The sequence below is a fragment of the Thunnus maccoyii genome, chromosome 15 (genome assembly GCF_910596095.1).
Source record: "Thunnus maccoyii chromosome 15, fThuMac1.1, whole genome shotgun sequence".
Taxonomy (NCBI): domain Eukaryota; kingdom Metazoa; phylum Chordata; class Actinopteri; order Scombriformes; family Scombridae; genus Thunnus; species Thunnus maccoyii.
In genome coordinates, this window is record NC_056547.1 from 9,948,340 (window position 1) to 9,960,377 (window position 12,038).

The 12,038-nt window shown below is 38.4% G+C and overlaps 1 protein-coding gene across 1 annotated transcript; it reads left to right on the top strand.

Annotated features, from left to right (window-relative positions):
- Window positions 1-388: 388 nt before the first annotated feature.
- eva1bb (eva-1 homolog Bb (C. elegans)) lies at window positions 389-9,265 on the top strand. The gene is made up of 3 exons (XM_042436668.1): window positions 389-1,205; window positions 5,596-5,746; window positions 7,594-9,265. The coding sequence occupies exons 2-3, from the start codon at window positions 5,680-5,682 to the stop codon at window positions 8,031-8,033; spliced, it is 507 nt and encodes a 168-aa protein (XP_042292602.1). The 5' UTR covers window positions 389-1,205; window positions 5,596-5,679; the 3' UTR covers window positions 8,034-9,265.
- Window positions 9,266-12,038: the final 2,773 nt, after the last annotated feature.

The window sequence follows — 12,038 nt, forward strand, 5'->3', positions numbered from 1 at the left end:
ACTTTAACTTAAGTAGGATTATGAATGAGGGACTTTTGTCTGTTTGTGGTTTTCTTTGATCTTTATTTTTTGTGAAATGTTGGATCGTTATTATTGAAAATGAAACCATCAGAGAAGTTTAGAGGGGAAATCACTCACTGCTGACAACTCATAGACATCTGAAACATGACGAGACTAGACACTGTTTTTTTTGTAATGAGTCACACACCAAAAAAGTTGGAACCCACTTAACTATGTGTGGTAATTTGTACGTTTATTTTATGTTTTTTTTTATGTAAATTCTTAACTCAAAAGTAACTACAGCTGTCAGATAAATGTAGTGGAGTAAAAACTACAAAATGTGCCTCTGAGAAGTAGAAAACAGCACAAAATAGAAATACCCAAGTAAAGTACCTCAATGCTGTACTTAGGTACAGTTCTGGAGTAAACGTACTTAATTGCTTTCCACAACTAGACTCCACCAAACAACAGCACCTGCGAGCCTGCGCTGCGTGCCGCTCCACTGTTTGCTTAATAAACTCAGTCAGGGACACAAACTGTACTGCCGAGCTCCTTTTTTCCTCTCCCTGGAAGCTGAGATTAAAATACAAAGAGCTCAATTAATCCACGAGCCCCCGCAGCAGCACGGCCCTGTGCCCATGGCAGCCGACTAGCTATTTCCTGTTCCACCCTCTTGGCTTTACAGTGAACAGACCTCACTGTGGTGTGTTTGTGGCCAGCAGAGGACAGATCAGCTCCCTCTGGTCAGCAGTGTGGCTCAAATCTGCACAGAAGGACACAAAAGTAGCAGACTATCTCCACTAAATGGTGATTTCTATAAAAGTGAGGACTCTAGTTGCAGTTTGGGCCTCTTATATTGGAGTCAGATGCTTGTGGTAGATGCATGAGGACCCCTTTAGTTTTACGTATCTCTTAGGAAAAGGAAACACCTCCTTTTTCAACATGAGTCTGGACCATTCCTGGCTGGTCCCTCCTTCCTTCTAAAGGATGAGAGGGAGTGGATCTTAGCTGCTTCCTCTCCGGCTTCCAGTAGCAACATCAGCTCCTCTGTCACGCACACTGAGTGACCGACAACAACTCACTGCTTCTCCTTTTCAGCGATGGGATCTTATTTATGTGTTGGCTGATGAGCATGGGTCACATTTGGAGGTAAATTCTTGATTCTTCAGAGGAAACTTTGTGGCAGCTCTCATCCAGGGACCAAGGTGAGTGATGTTCTGACTTGACATGTTTATCTTTTACCCATTTTGTTCAAATATATTTATTTTCATTTAAGTCAAGAGTTGATTGTGGACTGCGTGCTGAGGCTTTCTGTAATGGAAACCTGAATTCAAACAGATATTTGCACAAGAATCTTACTGAATATACTGCAGTTAGTCTGCTGTCAGGCAATAAACAAGGCAACAAACTATTTTATTAGCACAGCCTGCACCATGTTCTTTACAATACCGCAGGCCATAAAATTCTTTATAGGTGCAGTAGCTGCAATATGCCCAAAATCATCAACACTTTGGTTATAAATTCACAAAGAAAAACCCAGATTGTTACGTATATTTTATTACTTTCTTCAGTGTACTTTCATGTACTTTAAGGAGTTGAAGTATTGTAGTATTGTTGATATAATATGTAAGTATTTTTGACAGCAACTCATCCTCTCAAGCAGGATTGACTACTGTACAATAACAAGTCTTATTTTCAATGGTTTCAGGTTTCATCTTTTGACTTAAATAGGATTATCTAAGCAGGAAATGTGGGAGGGTTGAATGGGAGTGCATTTATGGGGTCACATAAACAGCTACAGCTGCCGGGCTTTGCATGTGTATGGTTAAGTCAAGAAGTTATTGGACTTGTCTGGAAATGTTAGGTGTTAAATCTGTCTGCCCGAGACTGCGGCTGCATAAAATGGACATTTGTCTTCCTCTGGTATTTGTTTTGGGCTTCCAGCTCGGGCAGACTTCACCACAAACTGCCTCCTTCAGGCTGTCATGAATTTCTGTGGAGCTCTTTATAAAAATAAACTGTGTGTATAGTGTCATTCTGCAAGTGAGGAAACAGAGCAAGAGTGTGCTTCTATGAGGACACAATTTCTAAAAACGCATTAGTAACTGTGCATCAGATGGGTGCTACAAAAATTTAATATCAAGTCTTTGAAAACAAGTGAAAAAATCTTCCACCACAGTGAGATTATTTCAACCTGTTTCCAATTGAAATCAACTTGTGACAGGAAGTTTCCAGAAATAGTGTCCAGATCTTGAAACATGGAAAAAATAAGGCAACTACGTCACTGCAGAAAGAAAAATTCAACTTGATTTTGCAAAATAACTCAAATAAGGTGATTTCTATCGGAAATAAGTAGAAATATCTTTACTGCCATGGCAGATTTTTTCATTTGTTTTAAGAAAATTACTTTTAAATCAAGATTAAATGAAAAATGCCTTTTTAATCCTTTTAGATCACATTCCTGGTCATACTGTGCACCTCTTCAACAAAATATGCCAAAATAAAGAGGAAATCACATATCAAAATCCAATTATGTTGTTTTCCTGTAAAACAAAATAATGACGTGTTCTTTCGTAGGCCTGATCCAACCAGTTTCAACCAATAATATCATCCACCCATCAATCTTCAACTTTTAGTAGCACAGAGCTAAGATTCATTATGACACGACCACTTTTTAATGTTCAAATCAAATTCCTCCCAACGTTACGTCCCGGCTGTCTATCCTGTTTCACTCGGAAATACATCACGATACGGAAGTTAGTTACTCTCAAGGTGCCGATTCATATGGACTTTAAAGGAATAGTTTGACATTTTGTAAAATTAGCTTATTAGCTCTCTTGCGGAAAGTTTGATGTCAAGATTGATACCAACCTCATGCCTGTATGTTAAATATGAAGCTACAGCCAGCAGCCGGTTAGCTTAGCTTAGCATAAAGACTGGTAACATGGGGAAACAGCTAGCCTGGCTCTGTCCAAAAGTAGCCCACCAGCACCTCTAAAACTCACTAATTAACATGCTAAATCTGGTTTGTTAAATCTGTACAAAACACAAAATGTGAAAATGACAATGTGTTGGACTATTTCTTGGTCTGTAACAGATTAGCCAAGCCTCGCTGTCCAACAACTGCCCCCAGCCAAGAAATAGTCAAGCACAAACCCCCCATAAAACCACAACCTTATTGTTTTTACGCTTCAGTTTTGTATGTATTAAAGAAATTAAACATAATGTGTTATTGCATGAGTTTAAGAAATGCTGGTCAGATTTTTTAGCTTCATAATTAGCACACATGAGAGACGTATCAGTCTTCTCATCTAACTCTCAGCAAGAAAGCCGGTAAGCTATTTCCCAAAATGTTAAACTATTCCTCCGAGGACGCGAAATTACACCTTCTTATCGAGTAGATAAGAAGGTGTTATCTGCAGTGTGATATATGCTACAAGTTTTAGAAACAGTCTGGTGGGTGGATGTAGAACAACTGGGTGTCAGGGCCAACCTTTAATTAGAAGAAAACATTGACCGAACATGAACTAAACCAAAAGCTAAATTGCCCACTTATGCGGTTCAGGTCTGGGGGCAGCAAATTGAGGATAGCAGATGGAGTCATGCGTCTCTCTGTGAAGGGAGTTAAATGCTGAACAGAAGGCAGCGCCGGTTGAGACCCACCAGTTCCCATTAGTCACTGGACCCTGAGTCAGCCACCATAGTGACTATCACTGTAATTGCCCCCCTGAAAAAATAAAAAAGAAAGCCTTTGAGAGTATACAGGGTCTGCCAAGAGTCACTGGGATAAAGATCAGGGTGGGAGAGCGACCCAAGCCCCCTGATGGCAGCGACTGGAGCAGGGCATGATTTGGCTCTCCCTGGAGAGAAAAACACCAGAAAGAAAAACATTTGGCTCCCACGCACATTGTTGTTGTAATGACAGGGAATGTGAGGGGGTGGGAAATATCAGTCATCATGTTTACATCAAGCTTTACTGTAACCGTGGGACCATCTGTGACAGGGTTTTACTCTAAACCCCCTTATCAGGAGAAAGTAGTTCTAACGGAGACTGTTAGATAATCTAGAGTAACAAGGGCCATCGTTCCTGGAAAGACACAATGCTGCTCAGTCTTTAGCTCGGCAACGTCGTCATCCGTTCAAGGGGACATATTATCCTTTTTCTGGTTTTCTGTTATTTATTTGCTGTTATGATGTTGGATGTCTTTGTTAAACATGGTCAAAGTTCCAAAACTTGAGGTTAACCCTTGTTGAACCCTGAACGCTTCATCTGTGATGGTTTTTTCTACCTTGCCGACGAGCTGACGTTAGCTTGTCGTTCATGCCTATAAACGGCCATCTGTTCCATAGCTTTGCTAGGGTTGTTGCTAAGGTTTTTCCATGTGTTGTCTGCATTGTCCACTCGTATATTTCGGATCGGACGTTGAGGTTAGCATTATTTAGCTCAAAGCGCTGCTTTGCCAAGTATAGCCCCACAGAGCCGCTAGCGTGGCTGTAGACTCTCGTCGAGTCTTGTGTCATTTTGGTCTAATTTTCTAATAAGGAACCCTTTATTAAGACCTTATAAGTTGTAATTCACTATTATCCTCCTAACATCTCAACATGAAACTTGCTTTGTTTTATTTAGATAATTCCTTAGTCAATCAGGGCGACCACTCCAATGGACAGTTTAACCTCTGACCTTTTGGAAAAGGGCTGCAGGGTGTCTAGACCAAATCCATTAATTAACTACTTATGAGGCATTTATGACCTGTGAATAGACCTGAGAAAATAGTTTAAAATAAAAAACAGCAAAATAATGTTTTATTCACGTCTTACTAACATTTATACATTTACTGCATATATTCAGCATGAAAGTCAGAAAGTAAGAATTTTTATTAGTTTCTTTCATTTATAACAGCAGACCTGACATCTTATTACACAGTGAGAAATCATTGAGCATTTGATCATATATTACCAACATTTATAAATGCGTTATTATTATAAAATATAGTATAAACACCAGCCAAAGAGATTCTCACAACCTTGCAACCCCCAAACTGAAGGCAGAAATCACATGGATATTACAACACACAGGAAAATAAAAGTGAAAATTATCTTCATGGCTAGGTTTTTGGGGGGGGTGGATAATCAACCCTTTAATTCCCTCCTACTCATTCCTGTCTAACATTTTGACATCCGCCGGAGTTTCTGGCCAGCGGATATGTAATTCAGTGTCAAAACAAACATGTGAAATCCGACATGTCAGTTTTTCTGTGGGAAAAACAAAACAAAACCAAAAGTCAACCCATTTGCTTGACACCGGAAAGGAGCCTCCTCAGTCCTCAGGCACTGATGTCATAAATATAAACATCCCTATCGGACACAGAGGGGCCTCGCCGCGGGCCTGAGTATAAAACACTTACGAGGAACACAGTGTCCTTGTAGAGTGGCCTCTGACACTAGTTGAGATCACAGGAATGATGGGTGGAGCTTTGGAGGAACACATTTTGCTTTTGCTGATGAGCTCAGATTTCCCTTTAGGTTTAAAACTGTCACAAGAATATGAGATTTAGATGCATGTACTAACTGTTTGCATGTGTTTTTATGTGACAGGATCTGCCTTGAGTGGATGGTGCAGGAATCAACTGTAAAGAAAGTCCTGGAGATGGTAGATATTTGAACCCAAGTTGAACCAGGATGGAGCCTATTAAGAGAGACATGGAGCTGCTCAGTAACAGCATGGCGACCTACGCTCACATCAAAGGTAACATATCAGTGGTCTATACAACACTGGCTCCCAACCTCGAGATGGCATCACAAGTTGATTACCAATGTAGAAAATGAGAAAAAACTGAATTGTGCTCTAATCTTTGCTCTTTTCTTGCCGAATACTGAAGAGTTTTACCTCCTCGAGCCTCTAAAAACTATTGAAATGATTCAAATTAAGTAGTCTGAGAGAGTAAAAATCTCCTCATAACTCACAGACATGGACCCTGCGATGAGATTACTTGGTATTAAAGGATAAGTTCACATTTTTTTCTATTCTGTCTTAAAACAGGATTGAAAGAGTTATTGGTTATGGCTGTAATTGTTCCTCCTGTACAGTACAAATTGGCTGTGAAGTGTAAGTGATTGGGGACAAAATCTGCAGTCAAATACAGTATGACGGTGCTAGCAAGAGAGTGATTACATGGAAATGGTTGCTGGCAAACTGTACCGACAAAGAAATAAACAAATGAAACAAACTGTATGGAAAAATTGACCTTAAAAACCTTAAAAAAAACACTTGAAAAAATGGTCTACATTTATGTGCCTAGAAGACTTATCCCATTACATGTGTCACCGAAAGATCCTGTCACTATACAAGTATCATGTTGCTGATGTCAGCCTTTTCTTTTTGCCAGAAAATATCAATAAAAAATAAAGCTAATATGAGGCGTCAGCAGTCTGAATTAGTGAAAATAAGCGGGTATCTTCCAAAGTTCTTGGCTGGAAAGATTAGAACAAAATCGATGTTTAAAGTACAGGAAAATATCCAGTTTTAGATCTTCAGGCAGCGTTGATGCCACAGCATCTTTGACCACACAGTCAAACCAATCAACCTTAGGCGGCATTCAGACCAAAAACTTTCGTCACGGTGAGGTAAATAGTCGAATATGGCGTTCATGTTACAAAGTAACAGGCATGAGTCTCTCGGAGATAGTGTTCGTAGCTTCTTTCATCTCTTCTTTAGATGGTCAATGTTAGCATCGTCTTTTTGGCCTGTTTTAATGACTGTCATTGATTTTCACCTCATGGAGTGTTTAAATAATAAGTCTGAAGCAAGAAACTGACTTAATGACAAAATGGAAGTGAAAATTAAGACCCAAGTGGTCAGACCTCAGACTCTTACTAGCTGTTAGTTACTGTGCTTGTAGTGCAAAATCATTTCTTTGAGTTAGCACCCCTCCACAACAGCTCAGCAATGAAACACTATCTGGGGAAATAAGGAGAGAATTTTGCAATAAAATTTTTTGGAAGATATCAGCTGGATTTATCTGACTAAGACTGCTGAGGCCTCAGATGAACTTTGAGATGCCTTTTTGCACAGACAGACTATTGAGGATTTTGTCCTCTGTCATTTACAAGCAAAACACTTTAGGAAGGAATCTTTTCACAGCTGGTATGAACAAGAGGAGCAAATATAGAGACCAACAACTGTTTCAATGTACATATCACCATGTGGGTTTTGTTTTAAGGCAGACTTTTTAAAAAAATGTGAAAATAGCCTTTAAGGGGTGTAAGTTAAAAAAAAACATTTGGAACTACTGGACTCCAGCTTTGCAGCTCTAAACAAAATACTTTTCTGTTGAGCTTTAAGAATTCATTTCTCTGTCTAGCCGTCATCAGTTCCAGCGTCTTGGGTGTCCTGTTTTCTTTGGCTCAACACTGCTGCAGTTTGACTGTGTATCTGCTCATGGTGCTGAATATCATGTGGCAAGTTCTGTTGCTCAGAAGTAGGCAGTAAAGAAAAACAATAAAGAGCACAGATTTAGTTCTGTTTCTAGTCAGACTTTTTACCTTTTCTGAGGTCAAATCAAACCCGTCCGCTGTGTTTTTCTGCCCACGCAGCCAATCCAGAGAGCTTTGCCCTCTACTTCATGATGGGCGTCTGTTTCGGCCTGCTCATGGCGCTGTGCCTCATGGTGGCGGGCATCGCCTGCAAGAGGACTCACCGCCACAGGAGGCCTCCTCCGTCTCCTGAGAGGAGGCAGCTGAAGGAGTCCAGCGAGGAAGAGGAGGATGAGGAGGATGAGGACGAGGAGAGCATTGCAGGGGAAGACGGGGAGGAGGCGGAGATCCCCAAAGTGACAGTGGGGCCGATGAGCGAGCGCAGCAGCCAGTCCAACGGCACGCTGAGGAGCGTCAACGTGTTTGCGTCCGCAGAGGAGCTGGAGAAGGCGCGGCGTCTGGAGGAGAGGGAACGTATCGTCAGGGAGATATGGAGGAACGGGCAGCCGGACATCCTGGTCACAGGGACGGGGACTATTGGTCGGGTGCATTACCACTAACAGACACTTTGACTGAGACTGCAAAGAGAGAGACAAACGCAGTTGGACATTGGACAGAAATATGTTTCACATTGATTTGTATGGAGACCCAAAGTACTCAATATTAAAGGGACGCTCCACCAGATTTTACACATGAAGATCGGTTTACTCATCATGAGGAATATGACTCAACCTGTGAAAACAGTTGTTAATGTCTTTTATATCTCTGTAAGGAACTCAGTGAAGTCTGAAAAAGAGAAATTATGTGTAACACACTGGGGGTGTTTGGGTTTAAAGATGTGGACATTTACCGGTCAGGGAGGGTCTAATGAAAGAAGATATCAAGTTGCATCATGGGAATTGTAGGATCCAGCATTCCTGGAGCTTGAGCCATACAGAGAACTGAAAAGTCGAGATATCCTCTGCTGCATCAATCTTGACCTTTTTTTTTTTTTTTTATTAGTCTGTCTCCAAAGTTACGAAAGTGAAATATTAAATTGCTGGAGTAACCCTTCAAAATAAATAAATAAGACTTTAAATTTATGATATGAATAAATACAGAGAAAATATGGAATATATCAATAACATTTTTAGTAATCCAATACATTTTAAAGCTCAATATAATTTAATATTACTTCATCTTGCTTCTTTTCACTGAAAAGTAGTATTATGAAATAAAATGAATTGTGAACAATTGAATTGTGAAAAATGACATTTAATAAGAATAAACTTAAAAATTAATTAATTACCTGCAATAACCTCTAAACTGTTATTGTGAAAATAAGCAGGATGAAGTAACATGTCATAATAAAAAGGCTTTTTAAGGGTTTTGAGACATTTTCACAATTTCATTGTTAAATTACACATTTTGTCTGTATTTTTGAATATGATTATTTCATAATGTCTTATTGGTTATTAATATTGAACACATATTTCTTGTGACATATGACAGATGTTGTATGCATATTTGGCCTCATCTGTATTTTACTCCATGTTTGTAATGTGAATCAATAAAAGTTAAACCACTTTTTGAATCAACACCTGAACATTTTAATTAGTTATTAGTATTAACACCCGATTTTGACTTGTTGATGACACTAGATGAAAAGTTGAGGGATCACCAAAATTACTGCAATTCATCCTCTGAAGAACATGAATGGCTGCACCAAATTTCATGATAATCCATCCAATATCTTTTGAGATATTTCAGTCTGGACCAACCAAATGACATCACTGGAGCCACGCTGCTTGCATGGCTAAAAATGCCAAAAAATGAGCTTGTGTGTGATGTTTCTTTTTCTTATATGATAGTTAATGGAAAATAATCAGACAGTTTATAATATTTAGTTACCAACATTTTCAGTTTGTAATCTAAATTGAAGCTATTTCCTCTAGAGAGCAAGATGCAGATGTCACAAGCGGTTCTTCAACCAAAGAGTGATTTTGATTTCTCTTTGTTTTATTTGAATGTTTAGGGGTGTAAAGAAATAGTTTGACAGTTTAGGTAATACATTTAGTTGCTGGCTTGCTGAGAAGATCGATGCCACTATCACCTTTCTGTTAAGAATGGAGTTGGAGCCAAGAGACGGTTAGCTTAGCTAGCTAGTTAGCTAGCCTGGCTCTGTCCAAAGTTAACAAAATCCACCTAATTGCACCTTTAAATGTTATATCTGGACTGTTTAATGAAATAAAATAAAAACTGAAGTTCTCAAATGTCTAACTAACCATTGCTTTAAGATCTAAAATGATCCAGTCATTCACAAGAAAAAAAAGTGGTTTTGGAAGCTAGGTTAGCAAGGTTGGGAGCCACCGTTATTGACAAAATGACAAGAAAATAATGTGCACATTAATAGATAACTTAAATAATTATTAGTTGCAGCCTTAGTGTCACACAAACTAGTCCCAAATAGGAAGTTTCAGGGTGGGCTAATCTCAGCACAGATGCCTCCTTCCCACAGAAACTCTCCAGTCTTTTCCCAGCCTCTACATTGGCTTGTATCTCTGACCCCGTCACTTCCTGTGTTTCCCTTTCCACAATTCCCACCACACTACTTCAGCTGCAACACTGAGGCTCTCTGGTAAAATCATGTCTGTATGGGGCTATGAAAGAGCCATTTATGTGGGCTGTACTGTAGATATTACCAACGCAGAGCTTCTCCAAGTGGATCCAAACAGTGTCCCAGGAGACAGTCTATTTTCTGTTAGCTGAAATTTTCCCCCGTCGATCCATGAAAAGGCTGATTATGTTACGACTGGAGTGCTTGTTTCCAGTGTCCGTTAGCTGTCACGTTTTAAGTGGCATTGGCTGAATTGGAGATTGTTGTAGCGAGAGAGAAAACAACTCTCAATACAGACAAAATGAGACACTCATGACCTGATGGTGTGAGCTCATTCTGTGACAAATAGTTCATTCACAAATGTCTGAATTAAAATATCATTAACTCAAATGTTTTGTTTGTGGTCCTGAGACCCTGGTTGTCCTTTAACAGTTCAGAAAACATACTTAAAATTGTTTCACCTGTGATACTTCATGACTTTTTTATAATTGTTAAACTGATGACGTTTCAGGAGTCCTGAACAGAAAATGAAGCATAACTTCTGAGTGTGTGTGTGTGGTCTCAGACACCCCAGCTGTAAAAAGAGGTTAAATACAGTAGATTTTCGTGTCTGTATCCGGTGTTGACATTACTTTAAACCCTAAAACCCAAAGCCTGAAAAAGTCTAACAGAGGTCTAATATGGAGGAAGACTTCTCAGGGGCCTGACTGACACCAAACCTAAGTAACATCTCTAAGGCTGCAAATAACGATTAGTTTCATTACTGATTAATCTGACAGTTATTTTCTTATTTTTTCAATTAATCCTTTGATATGAAAAATGTTTCCCAAAGCCCAAAATGACATCCTCATATGACTTGTTTTGTCCACAACCCAAAAGATATTCAGTTTACTGTCATAGAGGACAAAACAAACTAGAAAATATTCACATTTAAGTTGTAATCAGAGAATTTGGAAAAAAAAAAATTCTTAAAAAATTACTCAAAATGATTAATCAAAATAGTCGCAAATTTATTTTCTGTTGATTGACTAATCGTTGCAGCTCTAAACATCTTTGTAGGATAACATACTTAACATTTCTTTGTCTGTGAACGACTTTTGGGCACACAAAAGCAATATATACATATTTCTTCATACATAATATAATATATATCATAACATAAAATGTATTTGTATGTGATAATGCCCTGTGGAGTTTGTCTTGAAAACAAAATAAGTTATGTTTACATTGATTGTTACCGTTCTGTGTATCCATGAGGTCTTACAAATGTGTTGAATGCATTGTCTTTCTCATAAAACATTTGCAAATTAGATTTTTAAAGTATTTTAAATCCTCCATTGTTTACATCCATGCCTACTAGTTTACAGTCTTCTTCTTTCCTGCCTTTGTTGGCTCATTACAACCTGGAGATCATTGGAATAATGTGAAACCATTGGCAGGACTTTGTATTGCATCAAACAGAATATAAACTAATAAAATATAAACCATTAGTATATAAAAAAAAGTGCTCCACTAGAGGTCAGAAACTGCACAGGGGACCTTTAACTGCAACTATTTTGACAAACCACTAATCATTTGTTATTTTTCAAGTAAAAAAAGGTAAATAATTCCTGGTTACAGCTTCTTAAATGAGATTTTATTTGTTGTGGTTTGTGTTTAGACTGTTGGTCAGATAAGAGAAGCTATCTGTGAATGGTATGGAAAATTATTATGTACATTTTCCACTAATTTCTGGTATTTTATAGACAAAATAATTAATCAAAATAATAATCAACAGATTAATCAATAATGCCAATAATCATTAGTTTCAGCTGTACGGTGCTTTATGGTCATTTCTGTATTTTGTCAACTTTATTAAATGTGCAAGTGAAGTTTATGGCTGAGCTAAAAGTTATATATAATACTTTTAAGAAGAAATATATATTTAAAAAGGTAAAAACTGGGTTGATCTAGAAATTATTATAATTAT

Excerpts from the sequence above, each read along its gene's own strand:
- eva1bb (XM_042436668.1), top strand. The coding sequence starts at position 5,680 with ATGGAGCCTATTAAGAGAGACATGGAGCTGCTCAGTAACAGCATGGCG. Across the intron at positions 5,747-7,593 it reads GACCTACGCTCACATCAAAG|CCAATCCAGAGAGCTTTGCC; the intron begins GTAACATATCAG and ends CTGCCCACGCAG.